Genomic DNA, 20160 nt, shown 5'->3' with positions numbered 1-20160 from the left:
TATCACTACAATATTAGGCCAGTAATATGAAATGAAGCAGAGAGAAATTATATTCAAAGGGTATAACATTATAAATTTGATTTGTAAACAAAAATATTGATAAAGGAATTATTTTACTCTGATGAATTCAATTATACTTACTGATTGGTCTGAAAGTTTGTTTATTTGTTTTTGGAGCCTCTGGCATTCCTTGAATTTTTCTTTATAATGATCTGCTGCCATCTGAAGACGAAGTTTCAGATCTTCAACTTCTCTTCTCAGTTCATGTTCCAGTGTATCAGTCTTTTCCTAAGAGAGAAATAAACTCTTCCTCTAAGAGAAACATAAAAATCTCATATCTCATAATGTAGTAGTAAATCCAACTTTCTTTTCGCTTTTTTCTTTCTGGCTCTTAGTTTTTATTTGTTTTGGAGTTTTGGCTACAGAGTCACATTAGGTCTCCTAACAAATCCAGCTTTATATTCCTAGGACTAAGGTTCATTAAAAAACAAACAAACAAAAACAAAACACTTGAAAAGAATATTCTATCTCCTGAGAAGCAAGCATATCCTGTTAAATAACTATAGTACCATTTTATGCAGCTAGTAAATAAATTCTAAACAAAGCAATATATACCTCATATCAGAAAGTTTAATTAACAATAATAGAGCATTTTTACTAACAATTAGGAATTTGTTTACAGAAGTTTTTCTTAAAGCCTGCATTAATTTCAACCCAAGAAGTTACAATGACTGAAACAAAATGAATGGCAATTTAAAATTCTGTGACCAGGAATCTGACCTCAATTATTTTAACATAACTCAATTCTCTTTCATAAGCTTATCGTGAGTTTTTGACCAAAATGGAAATTCAAAATTAACCCGCTTTACCTGGTCTTTCCTCACAGCACTTAGTTTAAGCTCTGCCACTGCATCAGCTAACTGCTTTTTCACTCTCTCATTTTCCAAGCGTGCAGTGTGCAGATCTGCCATCGTCTTATCCCGCACGTTTACAGCATCGCTAAGTTCTTTAGCCAGAAAGACAGCTTCCTGCCGAGTTGCCTGAACCTGTTCCTCTGCTTTACGAAGTTGCTCCTTGAAAAAAACTGTATCTTCCTGAAGAAAGGCAGATAAATATACTTGTAATTAAACCATTCATGTAAAAAACAGAAGCAGAAACAGTATTTATTCCTATTTCAACAGATCTAAAATTTTAAATTAAATATTGCTTTTCTATTCATGACTTAGATGAAGTATGTATGTCTATAAAAAATTTAAGATGTGACTTTGTTTTAGAGACCCCCATATAACAACCCTACGCATCACTACTATCACTTTATACGTGACAAACCAGAAGTACAGAAAGTCAGGCAACAAAACCAATGCTTAGCTAAATAGAGACCTGAATGGAAGCTTCTGTCCCCCAGAATCTCTCCAGCTACAACTGCTGACCCTCATTTTTTATGATAAGCAATAATTACAAAAACTTCTTTGTAACTCCAAAAATGTTGGTTAAAAAAATGTTTCCTATGATCTAACCTATAACATACCCAATATAATATTAATATACCATTAAATTAGCACCTCTTACCAAACCTAAAAGTATCTTTAAAAAGTTTAAATTGCTATGATAGGGCTTCCCTGGTGGCGCAGTGGTTAAGAATCTGCCTGCCATTGCAGGGGACACGGGTTCGAGCCCTGGTCTGGGAAGATCCCACATGCTGCGGAGCAACTAAGCCCGTGTGCCACAACTACTGAAGCCTGTGCGCCTGGAGCCCGTGCTCCACAACAAGAGAAGCCACGGCAAGGAGAAGCCCGCGCACTGCAACAAAGAGTAGCACTCGCTCGCTGCAACTAGAGAAAGCCCACGCACAGCAACAAAGACCCAACAAAGCCAAATAAATAAATTTATAAAAAATAAAATAAAAATTGCCATGATAAAATTATTTCCTTTAATATTAAACAGACATTATGAGCTCAATAAATCTAGTTTATTTAACATTCGTATTTTTATCTCTGTATTAGAAATAATGTAAACTCAAAAAGTGCAACCCATTCGCGGTTTTTAAACTGTTAGCTACTTAGAAGGAAATGTAAATGATTATTTATGTAATGCTGGGGTGAAGAAAATCTTTCTAAGTATAACACTAATAGAGCTAATATATAAATGTTATCAGCTTCTATATATCAGAAGGGAAAAAAGCAAAAAAGAGAACTAGAAGAAAATTATTTGTAATATATTCAAAAAATGTATAATAATCTGATATAAATAGATTTTCTAATCAATAAGAAATGGAAAAATTTTAAACCAAAAAAGAAAAAAAAGGGTTTCCCTGGTGGCGCAGTGGTTGAGAGTCCGCCTGCCGATGCAGGGGACACAGGTTCGTGCCCTGGTCCGGGAGGATCCCACATGCCGCGGAGCAGCTGGGCCTGTGAGCCATGGCCACTGAGCCTGCGTATCCGGAGCCTGTACTCCGCAACGGGAGAGGCCACAACAGTGAGAGGCCTGCGTACCGCAAAAGAAAAGAAAAAAAAAAACCCAAAAAAGGAAAAATATGGAGAAAGGCATGAACGTGAAATTTTAAAAAAATAAACGGCTATTATACATAGAAAAAATATTCAACTAAAATATTCAAATAAAGAAGGTAAAACAAATACCATTCATCCTCTTTCAAGCTAACAAAGACTGAAAAAAGTAATCCTCTAATATTTGGATGGTTTAGGAAAACTGGCACATTTACAAACATGTGGGCTCATATAATCTATAAGTGGTAACCATTCTTATCAGATTTTTGAAACAATCATTGACACCTTTAAAATGCACATGGCTTTTGATCTATCAATTTAATTTTCATGAGTTTCTGATTAAAGGGTATGGACATAGGTTTAGTTTTGCAGGGTTAGTTTTGCAGGGATCCAGTAAAATATTAAGATTATGAAAAATTATTAAAAATCAAATGTCTAAATGGGAATTTATTGTAAACAAACTATGATATATCCTCCACACAATGAAAGCCTTGCAACCATTACTAGCAGCAGTATATGTCATACCCTGTTGATACATTAATTTTTTTGAAAGGCAATTTGAAAATAACTGAAAATGTAAACATTCAACCTGGCAATTGCACTTTGAGGAAGTTATTCTACAGATTTATACACGTGCCTAGATATCTGTACAAGAATGTTTACTGCCATCATGCTTATAATACCTAAGGGTTGTACACTAAAACTAAAAACAATTGCATACTACACAGCTGTTAAATAAAAGGAGAGATACTACAAAGCTGGGGGTTTTTTTGGCCTCGCGGCTTGCAGGATCTTAGTTCCAGGGATCGAACCCAGGCCCCCAGCAGTGGAAGCGTGGAGTCTTAACTACTGCATCACCAGGGAATTCCCTACAAAGCTGTTCCAATGAATGAGGAAGATCTGTGTGTGAACTCATACTGCAAGATGTCTAGACGTTCCATAAATTTTTTTTAAAGTTTTTGTAACACTATATTCTCATTTTTGTTAAAATATAAATACTGTATGTACATTCACAGATTTCTAGTAAAATTACTATAATAATATATCTGGGAAATGATATTGGTTACTTTTACCTTGTACCCTCACATACTACTCAAATTTTTTTATAACCATGATTTTTGTATTGCTTTTATAATTTTTTAAAAAGTTTTAACAACCAGGCATCAACTTCTCCAGGTATTTCTATACCTATGCTTTCCTCACAGAAGTCTTGCTTAAGTAGCATCTTATTAAATAACAAATAAACAATCAAACATGCTTTTCACCTTCCTGTTTGCATCTGCTATATTCAATACCCTGAAAAGTAACCTGGGTCTTAATCATTAGTTCTAAATACCATGCACATCTGATGTTTTAAGTGTTACATTAACTATATCTGAGTGTATTTATTAGCAAACTACTAAAAACCACATAATACTCCATCCATAAAAGTTAATGAATAAATCAAGGTAAATCTAAACAATGTAGTATTACACAGCCATTTTTTTAAAAATTAGGAAGATCTCTATGAACTGCTAGGGAATGATTTCCAGTCTACACTGTTCACTGAAAAAAAAGCAAAGTGAAGAGGAGTATAAATAGCATGGCACTTTTAAGAAAGAAGGGGATAGAGAAGGGTGTGTGCACGCACACACATACACCAAGCTTATTTTTGCAAAAACAAACATAAGAAGAAAAAACTGGAAACTAGTGAAAATGTTTACCTATGGGTACAGGTAAGAAAGGAGTTTTTTAGGGAAGAGTAAATTTTTTTGTTTCATTTTGACTGTGAATGATACAACTATTTTACACATTCAAAAAATAAAATTAAAGGAAAAGGTTAGGAGAAAACAAAAAAACGGAACTGTATTACAAATTCATATATAAATATGTTAAAAAAAATTAATTCAAGTAACCTTTGAACATGGTACTCTGTACATCCTTAGTGAAATACTCTAAGATAAAAGAGCTGGAAAAGATCTTAATTTTATTCAGTAGACATACTGTTGGAAGTGGCATTGATATAATAATTCTGAAACTACTGGTATGTACAGCTGGTTAGAAAACATGAATAGATACAACGTTTTGGAAACAAGGGTTCTCACACTGGGAGAAGAGATACATAAATATGTAATGGAGGAAGATAAGGAAGAACCCTAGGAGATACTGAATTTGAACTGGAGATATCAATATAAATTTAAGACTTAAAGTGTCTGTCTATTGAAAGTGCAAAGTAGCAAAAGGATCCAGTGGCTTGGCTTCAAAATACCCTTCACTAATGAAAAAAATCAGGCTCTTTGGAGAAATGGGTAACAGCAGATCTGGAGCCGAAACTAAAACTGTAATACACAGTTCTACCACAAAACAAGGAAGCATTCAAAGCATTAGGGGGACATATCAGAAAGACACAAGAGCAGGTTTGAGAAGGGTCCCCCCTAGCTAAATATAGGACAATTTGAGTATGAAAAAGAATAATGACGATGTATAACAGGGGTCCCCAACTCCCGGCCACAGACCATTAGCAGTCCACGGTCTGTTAGGAACCGGGCCACACAGCAGGAGGTGAGCGGCAGGCAAGCAAGCGAAGCTTCATCTGTATTTACAGCCGCTCCCCAGCACTCACATTACCACCTGAGCTCCACCTCCTGTCAGATCAGCATAGGCATTAGATTCTCATAGGAGCGCAAACCCTACTGTGAACTGCGCATGCGAGGGATCTAGGTTGCGCGCTCCTTATGAGCATCTAATGCCTGGTGATCTGAGGTGGAGCTGAGGCGCTGACGGTAGCTCTGGGGAGCAGCTGCAAATACAGATTATCATTAGCAGAGAGGCTTGACTGCACAGACACCACAGTAAATCAACTGCTTGCAGACTCATATGAAAACCCTATCAATGAGTGGCAAGTGACAATGAAGCTGCATCTTACAGAGTAGACTGCACATAAGCAACACACCTCGGGTGTCACTGTCTCCCGTCACCCCCGGATGGGAGCATCTAGTTGCAGGAAAACAAGCTCAGGGCTTCCACTGATTCTGTGTTATGGTGAGTTGTGTAATTATTTCATTATATTACAGTGTAATAACAATAGAAATAAAGTGCACAATAAAGGTAATGTGCTTTACGTTACCACCTGACCCATCCCCCCACCCCCGTGGAAAAACTGTCTTCCACGAAACCGGTCCCTGGTGCCAAAAAGGTTGGGGACCGCTGATGTATAATATACTGAACAAAAAAGAATCAGTCTATAGTGATATAAAAAAAGGGGAGAGGGCAACAGGGAACCACCTCATTATAATAAAAGAATACCTACTAATAAACATAAAAGGAATGACAGAATTTTTAAAATCACCATTTTGTAATCATTAATTCAATAACTGATGCAGGAAAGGATCATCAAGGGATAAAAAACACTGGGTCAAAGAGTATTGGGGAGTAGGATGTTCACATGATCTCAAAGTATTACCCCACAGACTACTCAATAATCACAAAGAGAGAAAGGCACCAATATATGGAGAGACAACCAGACATAACTTTAAACACATGATTAAACCTAATATCAGCAAGAATGGAATTGATATTACATGACTTTTGATGTGATTGCACCAGAATATACAAAACATCATCTACGCCTTTTCTTGCCAAAAATCTTCGACCTGAATCTAGTCATGAAACAACAGACAAATCTAGATTATGGAATATTCTCTCAGACAAGCCTGAATTCTTAAAAAATATCAATGTTATAAAAGACAAACAGTATAGGGACACTGTTCTAGATTAGAGCAGACCAAGAACACAACAATAATCATTAATGTGTGATCTCTGACTACCGGGGATCAAGCAATTTTAAAGGTTATGCAAATATACACGTGGGACAATTTGAATGTGGACTAAAACTATATACGAACATGAATATTATATCAATATAAAATTCCTTAGATGTCATAATGATATTACGGTTATACAGAAGAATGTACTTGTTAATAAGAGAGACATGCTAAAAGTATTTAGGGTGAAATGTCATAATGCCTGCAACTGACTTTCAAATGGCTGGGGTGAGGAGGAGAAGGCATATAAATGGGGGAGATAAAGATAGCAAAATATTTAAGGATATATATGTATTCATTTTTCTGTTCTTTCAACTCTGCTATAAGTTTGAACTTTTTCCAAAAAAGAAGCTGGGGGAGGAAAGATTAAAAATAAAGACAACCATACTGTATACGTTTAATAGAGATAGTATTTTACAATCTTCAAATACATATTGCAAAAGTACTTACCTTAGTTGAGCTTGTAAGCAAGAAAGCCCTCTGTAGATTCTCCTTTTCAGCCAAACAGAACTTCAGTCTGCTAATCTCTTCTTTGAAATGAGTAATCATGTTTTCTTTGTTCCCATCTAAATTCTTTAAAGTCTGGACCTCTGACACAAGCTTGGTATTTTCTATTTCTGTATTCTTCAAATGTACCTGAAACAGTGCTTGAAAATGTCAAGAATATTCTTTCTAACTCTATAACCTAAGTTACTCAAAGTTTAAAATATTACTATTTATCTCTAACCCAAATACGACCCAAGAGAAGGGAAGACTCACTAGATGAGAAGTCAGGAGACCCAAATTCTGCCAAATGACTAGCCAAGTACGTGGGCGCAGAACACAGCTTTTCTGAATTTGGTGTTGTTGCTGTTTTAGTTTTCCAAAGAGATTAATTCTAAGGTCTAACACTACCTGATCTCTAAAGTCTTTTCCTTTGATGATTTTAAGTTAGTTCTCTTTAAAATTACAAATGAATTTGGTTGTTCTTTTGGGGAAACATTACATTACAGGCATATTCATATATAAAGACCAGATTCTGGAAAACTAAAGGAATACATTCAAGAACATCTTAAGCAATTCAATTTTTTGCTTATGAAAAAATACTATGTCATTTACTTCCTGTGTGCCTAAAAATATATTTGTTGATTAATTAACCCAACTATATTGAATCTTCCAGGGACTTTGGCTGCTGTTGTTCATAGCATATACACAAATCAAATTCCATAACTGAAATTATAAAGAGTACAAGTATCTGGTTTCCACTATAAAGAGTACCTTGCTTTGGTTAAGAGCATCAAAGAGAAATGAATTAACATACTTCTTGCACTTTACTCTTAATGTATGCAATGCTGAAGACTAATTCCTGTTCACAATGAAAGAATATAACTCCAGATAATCTAAAGGTATCAGCAGCCAAGACCTTTGCAGTATCAATTTAAAAACACTACCCAATTTTCATAATCATCAGCTCATGAAAGCATTTTTTTACCAATCCCTCTAAATTCTGTTAGGCCAGGGATGGGTCACATGATCCAACAGGGGTTAGAGGAGAGAGGCAAAGGAAACTATTTGGTTACTCATGAGAACAATTTGAAAGGGAAAGTATGTTTCTGAGATTAACAGTATAGTAGGTCTTACCACACTCGGTAAGTGGAATCTCCTTGCCAAAAAAACACAAAACAAAAATCTCTAGGGAAGTTTTACTTCCAATTTTCGGCATACATGCATATAAATGAAATACTGTTCAGGACACTGGGAAGTTGGGAGAGAGTGTATTCAAATGGAAATTTCAGAGTCACTTTGATCCCAACTGCTAATTCTTACAGAAAACAGGAGATGTTAGCACACTGTAAAAGAATAAACCCCCAAGACACTCGTTCTTTCCCTTTCTCCCTCCCAAGTCTTATGCAAAGGACTCGTCATTCAGGTGTACAACAGAGACACACAAAATCTTTGCAGAAAGTAAGAAAAAAGGAATATAAGGAATAAATAATTTAGAGCAGTAAAAGAAAAATAAATTCTGGATTTACCCTAAAATGTACTTGTCAACCCTTTACAAAACATTGGAAGTACTGTTTCTCAGGATAGAAGAGAGAAAAGAAAGGCAGGATGGAAAGGTGACAGCTTCAGGGAAAAGTTCTCCTCTTTCCAAAATAAGTCATTCTAATTATCATTACACCTCTCAAGCATTAAACCAGGTAAGTAAAGTAAGTAAACGAGGTCCTGGTTTACTTAGGACCTTCCTAAACCCTTCCCAATACTAACTAGTATACCTTCAGAATTCATTTTATTTAATTTATTATTGAAGTAAAATGACTGAAAACATAGACATGCTATTTACCCAATTATCTCCCACTGTTCTAACAGAGAAACAACATGGAAAGTACTTAATTATCCAGAGAAATAATGCCCAGGTCTTTTCCTGGCACAAAACTGAAACATTATCACTGAAATTCATAGTAACATTAAATAAAAAATTATTACAGATGCAAAATCTTCATTTAGTTAAAAAATCCTTTATAACTTTAAAAAACTGCATTTGAAAGTAGTTTGCAAAAAAAGCAAAAAAAACAAAGACACTGTATCCAACTGTTCAAAAACCAAACATTATACCTGGGCACTTTTCCTTAAAGTCAAATCATAAAATCATCCACCAGTGAGTCTTCACTATTTTCCTTCCTATTCTGCGGGAGACACACACACACACTCTCTCACGCTCCGGGGATGGCGCACACGCACACACACACACACACACACACACACACTCACTCTCACGCTCCGGGGATGGTACACACACACACACTCACGCTCCAGGGATGGTACAGACACACACACACACACACACACACACACACACACACACTCGCTCATGCTCCAGGGATGGCTGTTCCAAGAAACAGAATGGGTATAACCCATGACATGCAAAATGTTACTATCTATGCTCTGCAATGAGGTGCACAGTGGACTCAAATTTTTTATTTATTTATTTTTTTTTGCGGTACGCGGGCCTCTCACCGTTGTGGCCTCTCCCGTTGCGGAGCGCAGGCTCTGGATGCGCAGGCTCAGCGGCCATGGCTCACGGGCCCAGCTGCTCCGCGGCATGTGGGATCTTCCCAGACCCAGGCACGAACCCGTGTCCCCTCCATCGGCAGGCGGACTCTCAACCAGTGCGCCACCAGGGAAGCCCAAATTTTTTATTTTAAAGGCAAAAAATTTTAAAGACTAAAAAAAAATTAACCACCCCCCAAAATAAGAAGGAAATTACTGTAGTTTTGTGGTATAGTTTGAAATAAGGGAACACGACACCTCCAGCTTTGTTCTTCTCAGGATTGTTTTGGCTGTTCAGGGTCTGCTGTGTTTCCATATAGATTTTAGAATTATTTGTTCTAGTTCTGTGAAAAACACCATAGATATTTTAATAGGGATGCACTGAAACTGTAGATTGCCTTGGGTAGTACGGTCATTTTAACAATGTATATTCTTCCAGCCCATAAGCACACCATTTGTTTGTGTCATCTTCAATTTCTTTCATCAATGTCTCATAGTTTTCCCAGTAAAGAGCTTGTAACTCCTTAGATTTTTTCCTATTTTATTCTTTTTGATTATAAATGGGATTGTTTTCTTAATTTCTCTTTCCAAGAGTTTGTTGTTAGTATGTAGAAATGCAACATATTTCCATATATTAATTTTGTACCTTGCAACTTAACCAAACTCATTGAGGAATAGTAGTTTTTTGGTGGCATCTTTAGGATTTTCTGTATATAGTATCATGTCATCTGCAAACAGCGACAGTTTTACTACTTCCTTTCCAATTTAGATTCCTTTTCTTTCTTTTTCTTGTCTGACTGCTGTGGCTAGGACTTCCAATACTATGTGGAATAAACATAGTCAGAGTGGGCATCCTTGGCTTGTTCCTGATCTTAAAGGAAGTGCTTTCAAGCTTTTCACCACTGAGTACATTACAATGTTAGCTGTGGGCTTGTCATATATGGCTTTTATTATGTTGAGGTATGTTCTCTCTATACCCACTTGAGGTTTTACCACAAATGAATGCTGAATTTTGTCAAAAGCTTTTTCTGCAGCTACTGAGATGATCATACGATCTTTATCCTTCAATTTTTTAATGCAGTATATCACATTAACTATACTTTGTATACTACAAAGCTACAGTAATCAAAACAGTATGGTACTGCACAAAAACAGACACCTAGGACTTGCCTGGTGGTCCAGTAGTTAAGACTCCAGCTTCCACTGCAGGGAGCATGGGTTCGATCCCTGGTCAGGGAAATAAGATCCCACATGCCTCGAGGCACACCGCACCCCCCCCCCCAAAAAAAAACTTTGGGACTTCCCTGGTGGCGCAGTGGTTAATAATCTGCCTGCCAATGCAGGGGACACGGGTCCGATCACTGGTCCGGGAAGATCCCAAATGCCGCAGAGCAACTGAGCCCGTGCACCACAACTACTGAGAGCCCGCGCACCTAGAGCCTGTGCTCCGCAACAAGAGAAGCCACTGCAACGAGACGCCCACGCACTGCAACGAAGAGTAGCCCTCCCTTGCCACAACTAGAGAAAGCCCGCGCACAGCAACGAAGACCCAATGCAGCCAAAAATTAAAAAAAAAAGACAGACACATAGATCAGTGGAACAGAACAGAAAGCCCAGAAATGAACTCACACTTATATAAGCAATTTATCTATGACAAAGGAGGCAGGAATATTACAACAGGGAAAAGACAACCTCTTCAATAAATGGTATTGGGAAAACTGGACAGTACATGCAAAATCATCAAACTGAACTACTTTCTCACACCATATATAAACTCAAAATGGATTAAAGACTTAAATGTAAAACCTGAAACCATAAAACTTCTAGAAGAAAACATAGGCAGTATGCTCTTTGACATCAGTCTTAGCGGATTTTTTTGGATATGTCTCCTCAGGCAAGGGAATCAAAAGCAAAAATAAAACAAACGGGACTATGTCAATCTAAAAAGCTTTTACCCAGCAAAGGAAACTGTCAACAAAATGAAAAGGCCACCTACTGAATGGGAGAAGATATTTGCAAGTGATATATCCAACCAACATGGAGTTAATATCTAAAATCTACAAAGAACTCATACGACTCAACATCAAAAACACAAGCCCAATTAAAAAATGGGCAGAGAACCTGAATAGACATTTCTCCAGAGAAGATATACAGATGACCAAGAGGCAAATGAAAAGGTGTTCAACATCACTAATCATCAGGAAAATAGAAATCAAATACCACCTCAATGAGATTATCACCTCACACCTGTCAGAATGGCTACTATCAAAAAGACAACAAATAACAAGTGTTGGCCAAGAATGTGGAGAAAAGGGAACCCCCCTGCACTGTTAGTGGTAATGTAAATTGGTGCAGTCACTATGGAAAACAGTATGGAGGTTCCTCAAAAATTTAAAAATAGGGACTTCCCTGGTGGTCCAGTAGTTAAGACTCTGTGCTCCCAATGCAGGGGGCACAGGGTTGATCCCTGGTTGGGGAACTAAGATGTCACACAGTGTGACCTTAAAAAAAAAAAAGTTAAAAATAGAACCATATGATCCAGCAATTCCACTCCTGGGTATTTCTCTGAAGAAAACAAAACACTAATTTGAGAAGCTATAAGCACCCCTATGTTGCAGCATTACCTACAATAGCCAAGATATGGAAGCAACCTAAGTGCCCATCATTGTTTTTTTTTTTTAAATTAGAGTATAGTTGCTTTACAATATTGTGTTAGTTTATATTGTACAGCAAAGTGAATCAGCTATACATATACATTTATCCCCTCTTTTTTTGATTTCCTTTCTCATTTAGGTCACCACAGCACTGAGTTCCCTGTGCTATACAGTACATTCTCATTAGTTATCTATTTTATACATAGTGTCAATAGTGTATATATGTCAATCCTAATCTCCCAATTCATCCCGCCTCATGCCCATCAATAGATGAATGGATAAAGAAGACGTGGTGTGTACATACATACACATAAACACACACACACACACACACACTGGACTATTACTCAGCCATAAAAAAAGAAAAACCTTGCCATCTGCAACAACGTGGACAGACCTAGACAGTATTATGCTAAGTGAAATAAGTCAAAGATAAATATCATATTATTTCACTTACATGTGGAATCTAAAAAACAAAACAAATGAACAAACATAAAAAAGAAACAGAGTCATAGATGAAGAGAACAAACAAGTGGTTGCTGGACTACAGGGGAATAGGATGAGAGAAACAGGTGAGGAAGATTAAGAGGTACAAATTTCCAGTTACAAAATAAAATCAGTCACAGGTATGAAGTGTACAGCATGGGGAATATAGTCAATAATTATGTAATACCTTTGTATAGTGACAGGTAGTAACTAGACTTATTGTGGTGATCATTTTGAAATGTACAGAAATATCACATCACTATGCTGTGCACCAGAAACTAGGTCAATTAAACTTCACAAACAAACTCGTGAAAAAAGAGATCAGATTTGTGGTTACCTGAGGCAAAGGGTGGGGGAAGGGGGGAATTCTGAAAGTAATCAAAAGGTACAAACCTCCAGTTATAAGATAAGTAAGTACTAGGGATGTAATGTACCACATGATAGCTAAAATTAACACTGCTGTATGTTATATATTGATATCAAAGTTATTAAGAGAGTAAATCCTTAGAGTTCTCATTACAAGGAAAAAAATCTTTTATTTTATACCTATATGAGATGATGAATGTTCACTAAACTTATTGTGGTAATCATTCCATGATGTATACAAGTCAAATCATTATGCTGTATACTATAAACTTATACAGTGCTATATGTCAATTATATCTCAATAAAAATGGAAGAAAAAAGAGGTGATCCTCAGAACAGATTTGAAATTTCATACTTGGGTACCCAATGTTGGTATCTAGCTTATCAATGTATATAAATAAATGAATAGTTGTTTTTTAAAGAGAAGGAGGAAGAAACCCACTGGTAACACAATAAATCATATTTTAGTTTCTTAGTACAAACTGAGACTCTCAAATACTGAATATATGCAGAGTTTTATGTTTTATCTTTAATATATACCATAATATCAATATATAAATGAGTACTGTCCTTTTCTAATCTAATAAAGAGATTGAATCTATCCAAATAATACTGACTTAGCTCAGACTGTTCTTGAAATTCCTCATCTGGAACTTCCTTCAGGAACTGCTTATGAGCCACTTAAGTAAGTCCCAATATGCATCCACGACATTATTGACAACTAAAGCTCACTACCCTACTTCAGAGTCACTTAAAAAGGAAAGGAGGAAAAAACTTCAAAAGGGTGAAGATTTGTCAACAGGATCTTTTTTAAAATGACAGTCTCTGAAGATTATTATTATTATTCCAAAAGGCAAACTCTAAAACATGATCATCACTGAAGTAAATTAATGCTCTCCTTAAGGTTTATATATTCTTAAAAGGGGAAAATAATTAGTTGCACAAATTCTGATAAACAGGTATCTTGTTACCATTACAACTCTTTGACTTATTATACATTACCTGCTAAGTATCTAAAACACCAGCAATTTAATTCCCTGACAACTAATTAGGGACTATACACAATAGGCAGCTTTAAAATATACTCCCAAAACCTTTGATTCTCCTCTTAAAGAAGTGGAGCCTAATTTCCTTCTCCTGAGTATCAGCTGGAGTGACTTGCTTCTAATTAATAAGATAAAGAAGAAGCATCAGTGTACAACTTGGAGACCAGGTCATAAAATGCACTGACTTCCTCCTTGCTCTCTCTCGTATAGCTCACTCTGAGGGAAGCTGGCTGCCATACTGTGAGAACATTCAAGCAGCCACTGAAGAGGCAACATTCCAAGAAACTGAAGGGCCTCCTGCCAAAAGTCATGAGTGAGCTACTTTGACAGCAGATTCTCCAGTTCTAATTGAGCCTTTGGCTGACTGCAGCCCTTGCCAAACATCCTGACTGCAACTACACAAGAGACCCTGAGCAAGAACCACTCAGCTAAGCTGCTCCCAAATTCCTGACCACTAAGTTTTGGGGTAACATGTTACACAGCAAAAGATAACTAATAAAAATGTAAAGAATAAATTACCTTATAAAGTTCCTTCTCATCCTTTTCTGTCTTCAATTGACATTCAAGCTGTTCTCTTTCATATTGTGCCTTTCTGAGTTTGTCCTTTAAACTGAGTTAAAGTCAAATAACGTTAACATAGACAAAAACAACTTTCTTAAAACAGTTTTAAAACACAAAGATACTTTTTTAAAGCATCGGGAATACCTGTCTAATTCAGTTTCTTTTTCAATCGCTTTATGTGTGACTGACACAATATCTTCCTCAAGCTGGAGGGCTTTGGATGTAGCATCATTGTAACTCTTCTTAAATTCTTCATTTTCCATTTTTAAACTTTGTGAGACTTCAAAAAGAACCTTAGAAACAATAACAAAATATTTTGAGAAACACAGAAACATAATTAGAAATACAAATTTGTGTATCTCTAAGAAATCTATTTACGGTTAAAAGTTTAATCCCACATTTGTCCCCTCCGAAGTTTTTTTGTTTTGGCGGTACGCGGGCCTCTCACTGTGGCCTCTCGCGTTGCGGAGTACAGGCTCCGGACACACAGGCTCAGCGGCCATGACTCACGGGCCCAGCCGCTCCGCGGCATGTGGGATCTTCCCGGACCAGGGCACGAACCCATGTCCCCTGCATTGGCAGGCAGACTCTCAACCACTGCGCCACCAGGGAAGCCCCCCTCCAAAGTTTATAAGACTAAAAACTAAACCTGAAATGGTAACATACATTAAACTTTTCAAATACTAAATCAATTATTAACTTTTTTCCTGGACTTTTCACACACTGTTTGCTGATTTCACTAACTTCTCCACCAGAGGGCAGGCAACTGAAGTGAGGAAAAAATTTAAAAATTAGTCACTTTGCTTTTTACATCTCGCTTTCCAATGTTACCCCAATGACAAAACAAGTTTCATGATACTAAACAAAGTTAACACCAACTTCTTCTAGCATAAATCACTAAGTGCCATTGATAATTATACCAAAGCACTAAGTTAAGATATATGCCTAAAGCCATGTTCCTAAAGCTCCTGTCACTGTGATTCAAGAGGCTGGAACAAATATTTAAAGACACTGAAATGAATATAAAAGAGGTAGTAAATGTGATGAATTTCATTTTAAACAGATAATTTAAAATTTTTTATCACATCAATTAAGACAATTAAGTAACTTATGAGAATTCGATCAAGCCTCTCCCTAAGCCTGTTTTATAATTTGTAAAATGGAAATAATAAGGCCTTTTCTGCCTCGTTTATAAAATTATGGGAACCAAATATAACAGTGCATTTGGAGGTTTCCACATAGTTATGGGAAACTATACATCAAAAGAACTGATAAATTAAGACAAATTGTGTTTGTTAAAAAAATAATTTTACAATTTCCCCACTAATGAAAGTACCACCCGGGACTTCCCTGGCAGTCCAGTGGTTAAGACTCTACGCTTCCCTCGGTGCTTTGTGACCGCCTGGAGGGGTGGGATAAGGAGGGGGGGAGGGACGGAGACACAAGAGGGAACAGATATGGAAACATATGTATATGAATAACTGATTCACTTTGTTATAAAGCAGAAACTAACACACCATTGTAAAGCAATTATACCCCAATAAAGATGTTTAAAAAAAAAAAAAGACTCCACGCTTCCGCCTTCCCCTGTGGCGCAGTGGTTAAGAATCCCCCTGCCAATGCAAAGGACACGGGTTCGAGCCCTGGTCTGGGAAGATCCCACATGCCATGGAGCAACTAAGCCCGTTCACCTCAACTACTGAGCCTGCGCTCTAGAGCCCGTACTCCACAAGAAGAGAAGCCACCACAATGAGAAGTCCGCACACCGCGATGAAGAGTAGCCCCCACTTGCTGCAACTAGAGAAAGCCAGGGCGCAGCAACGAAGACCCAACGCAGCCACAAATAAATAAACAAACAAACAAACAAATAAATTAAAAAAGACTCCGTGCTTCCACTGCAGGGGGCATGGGTTCGATCCCTGGTCAGGGAACTAGGATCCTGCATGCCCTGTGGCCCAGCCAAAAAAAAAAAAATAGTACCACCCAACAACGAAAACTAAAGAAAATCACCATTCTGCCAATTTAAATGTATCAAATGTTACAAAGTATTTATAAGCCACTTTGACTTTCATAAAGTAACAGCCAAATTTTTTACTTATAGGTAGAATATCACTTTAAATATCTTGCTAGAATATGAAAATTACTAAACTGCATCTAAGAAAAACGTAATTCATTAAGAAGCTTATCACAACAGAGGTCAGATACACTCTATTGGTTTTATTTTTGCTCAAAACAACTGTTTGCCTTACTGAATTTGCAACATAAACCAAAGACTGTTATGCAAAACTAAATGCTTTTCTGATTTCAATTCTACACAACACCAGAGAAAGCAGGTGATATTTACTCCCTCTCCCATAATTGTTGTCACTATCCAATGATCCTTTAATATTTGACACATTTTCAGTATTTGTCTAGCTGATTTATAAGGACGGTCAGAGAGGTTGCTAAATAGTTTTTTACTATTTTTTTTTTTTTAGTTTTTATTTTTACCAAATGCTTTCTTGGTACTGTGAATAGGCTACAGATTTAATCCAGGTATTTCTTCCTAGGAAAAAGATTAGATTGCTCAGAGGCAAAAACTAGTTTCTGATTCTGCAATTAATGAAGTTCTATAGTGGGTAAATAGCATTCTAAAGAAAATGCATAGAGAATAACTAGAAAAGATTCATAAGCAACTAAACACAAAACATAAACTAACTGCTTTATCTATGAGTCAGTTAACTCTATAGTGAGTCACAAATTAATTCTAACTATACTTGAGAGTCTTGGAATCTTTTCTTGGTACCTATAAAAGCAACCAATAGCTTCTCAGCATCCAAGCCCACTGCAAAAGGCATGAAAATACTAAAGTGGGGATTATTCTTCAGGCCTGTAGCACTCATATCTGAGTGAAGGATAAGCATCTTCAATGTGTCTAAGTTTCCTTAGCATGAAAATGACATCAAAGCCCTTAGTGTACATACAAATAACTAAGAACCATGTTTTCTTTAAAAAAATAATAATAACATTTTTAAAACAGTAAAATTTACAACACAGTCTTTGAAAAACACTTGAAATTTGGAATATTCATTCACTTGGTCAGTATTTGCAAGGTATGTCAAAAGGGCACCATAATTCTAATATTAAAACAGAGAAAAACTTAGAGATGAGTAAGTCAGCTACACCGTGCACCAAGATAAGAACAGTAACAAAAGTGGTGGCAAAAGGAGATTAAGAGATTTGGGCATTTCAGATTCATGCAGCAGACTTCGCCCCTCCTCCTAAATTGAAGGTCACGTCACCATGACCTACTATTACCAATTCCTCCAAGTCATAACCCTCAAATATGAACAACCAGATAAAAAGACTGTGAATCATCTATGTGGCTAAACATGCACTAAAAATATCTTAACAACACATTTATTCCTATGTTAAATAAAGACAAAATTAACTCTGACTACAAATGAATACATGTAAAGAAACTGGATACAATATCACTGACAATTATCTAGAAAAAAGTATGATGATATTCTGGATTCAAACATACAGCAAGAAAATTTAGTAAATTAGTTCCTGAATACTCTAAATGGCAAATCATTGGCAAAAGGATTATGTCATTTATGGAAATTGCTAAAAGATTTTAAAATAAATCTTACTCATTTGAGGTAATCTGGCTTTTCTCAAACACTATGCTTCTTGAAATCGACTGTAATACCAAGCTGTGTAGTTAGTTATAGAGAATATAAATGTATCTTCTTTGGTTCCTAGAAATACACCAAACAAAAATATAACTGACGGGCTTCCCTGGTGGCGCAGTGGTTGAGAGTCCGCCTTCAGGGAATTCCCTGATGGTCCAGTGGTTAGGACTACATGCTTTCACTGCCAAGGGCCCAGGTTCGATCACTGTTCAGGGAACTAAGATCCTACAAGCCAAGCTGCATGGCCACTTTTTTTTTAATATTTATTTATTTATTTGGTTGCATCGGGTCTTAGTTGCAGCAGGTGGGCTCCTTAGTTGCCAGCTCGCCAGCTCCTTAGTTGTGACATGCGAACTTTTACTTGCAGCATGCATGTGGGACCTAGTTCCCGGAACAAGGATCGAACCCAGGCCCCCTGCACTGGGAGTGCCAAGTCTAAACCACTGCGCCACCTGAGAAGTCCCTCAGTTACAGCTTTTGTTTGTTTTTTATTTGTAAACTTTTTATTTGTAAACTAACCTGATAGAAACCATAACTTACTTTAGCATATTTCAATTTGCAGTACTTTAGATCTCTGAATTTAAACAACAAATATTCACATAACCTCTTCGGTAATAAACTTCAAATTTATCTTAAGAAAACCTTATACTTTTATTCAAACAACAACAGCAAAAAATTGCACTAAGAACATTTCCATGAAGGGACTTCGCTTGTGGTCCAGTGGGTAAAACTCCGCATTCCCAAATCATCAGTCAGAATGGCCATCATCAAAAAGTCTACAAATAATAAGTGCTGGAGAGGGTGTGGAGAAAAGGCAACCCTCCTACACTGCTGGTGGGAATGTAAACTCGTACAGCCACTATGGAGAACAGTATGGGGGTTCCTTAAAAAACTAAAAATAGAACTACCATATGATCCAGCAATCCCATTCCAGGGCATATATCTTTCAAATTTATCTTAAGAAAACCTTATACTTTTATTCAAACAACAACAGCAAAAAATTGCACTAAGAACATTTCCATGAAGGGACTTCGCTTGTGGTCCAGTGGGTAAAACTCCGCATTCCCAAAGCAGGGGGCCTGGGTTCGATCCCTGGTTGGAGAACTAGATCCCACATGCATGTTTCAACTAAGAGCCTACATGCCACAACTAAGACCAGGCTCAGCCAAAATAAATACATTTTTAAAAAAGAAAAAAAAAGACAATTTCCATGGAGAATATTGTCCATATTCCAAGAGAGCAAAGTTTAAATACAATGAAATGTAATAAGAGCCACTTCTACTATCAAAAGTCTGCTATGAGCAAATACACTTAAATTCTACCTTTGTGAAACTATAATCAAAAAGAAAAGACGGGACTTCCCTGGTGTTCCAATGGTTAAGAATCCACCTTCCAATTCAGAGGACGCGGATTCAATCCCTGGTCGGGGAACTAAAATCCCACATGCCATGGGGCCACTAAGCCCGCACGCCATAACTAGAGACTAGAGAATATATATATATACACACACATACGTACAGTGCAATATTACTCAGCCATAAAAAGAATGAAATAATGCCATTTGTAGCAACATAGACAGACTTAGAGATTATCATACTAAGTGAAGCCAGAAAAAGAAAAATATAGTATCACTTATATGTGGAATCTAAAAAAAATGATACAAATGAACTTATTTACAAAACAGAAACAGACTCACAGACTTCAGAAACAAACTTATGGGGACATCACTGGTGGCTCAGTGGTTAAGAATCCGTCTGCCAATATTATAATCAAAAAGAAAAGACGGGACTTCCCTGGTGTTCCAATGGTTAAGAATCCACCTTCCAATTCAGAGGACGCGGATTCAATCCCTGGTCGGGGAACTAAAATCCCACATGCCATGGGGCCACTAAGCCCGCACGCCATAACTAGAGACTAGAGAAGGCTGCACACCATAATCAGAGACTAGAGAAGCCCGCGCGCCACAACTAGAGAAGCCCGCACACTGCAATGAAGACCCAGCACACACACACACACACACACACACACACACA

General features: G+C 37.0%; 1 protein-coding gene across 2 annotated transcripts in view; it reads right to left on the bottom strand.

Annotated features, from left to right (window-relative positions):
* TAX1BP1 (Tax1 binding protein 1) overlaps positions 1–20160 on the bottom strand; it is an 85874-nt gene that overhangs the window by 32598 nt on the left and 33116 nt on the right. For both annotated transcript variants that reach the window (XM_024755084.1, XM_024755085.1), the window contains exons 6-10: positions 14595–14743; positions 14409–14499; positions 6758–6943; positions 870–1094; positions 142–288 (exon numbers count right to left, since the gene is read on the bottom strand). In XM_024755084.1, coding sequence (XP_024610852.1) covers positions 142–288; positions 870–1094; positions 6758–6943; positions 14409–14499; positions 14595–14743 — 798 coding nt within the window. The remainder of the gene's footprint in view (positions 1–141; positions 289–869; positions 1095–6757; positions 6944–14408; positions 14500–14594; positions 14744–20160) is intronic.

Source organism: Neophocaena asiaeorientalis, unplaced genomic scaffold (assembly GCF_003031525.2).
Source record: "Neophocaena asiaeorientalis asiaeorientalis breed wild unplaced genomic scaffold, Neophocaena_asiaeorientalis_V1.1 scaffold36, whole genome shotgun sequence".
Classification (NCBI taxonomy): domain Eukaryota; kingdom Metazoa; phylum Chordata; class Mammalia; order Artiodactyla; family Phocoenidae; genus Neophocaena; species Neophocaena asiaeorientalis.
Note: the sequence above shows the minus strand (reverse complement) of the source record. Positions and strands in the feature narration are given on the sequence as shown.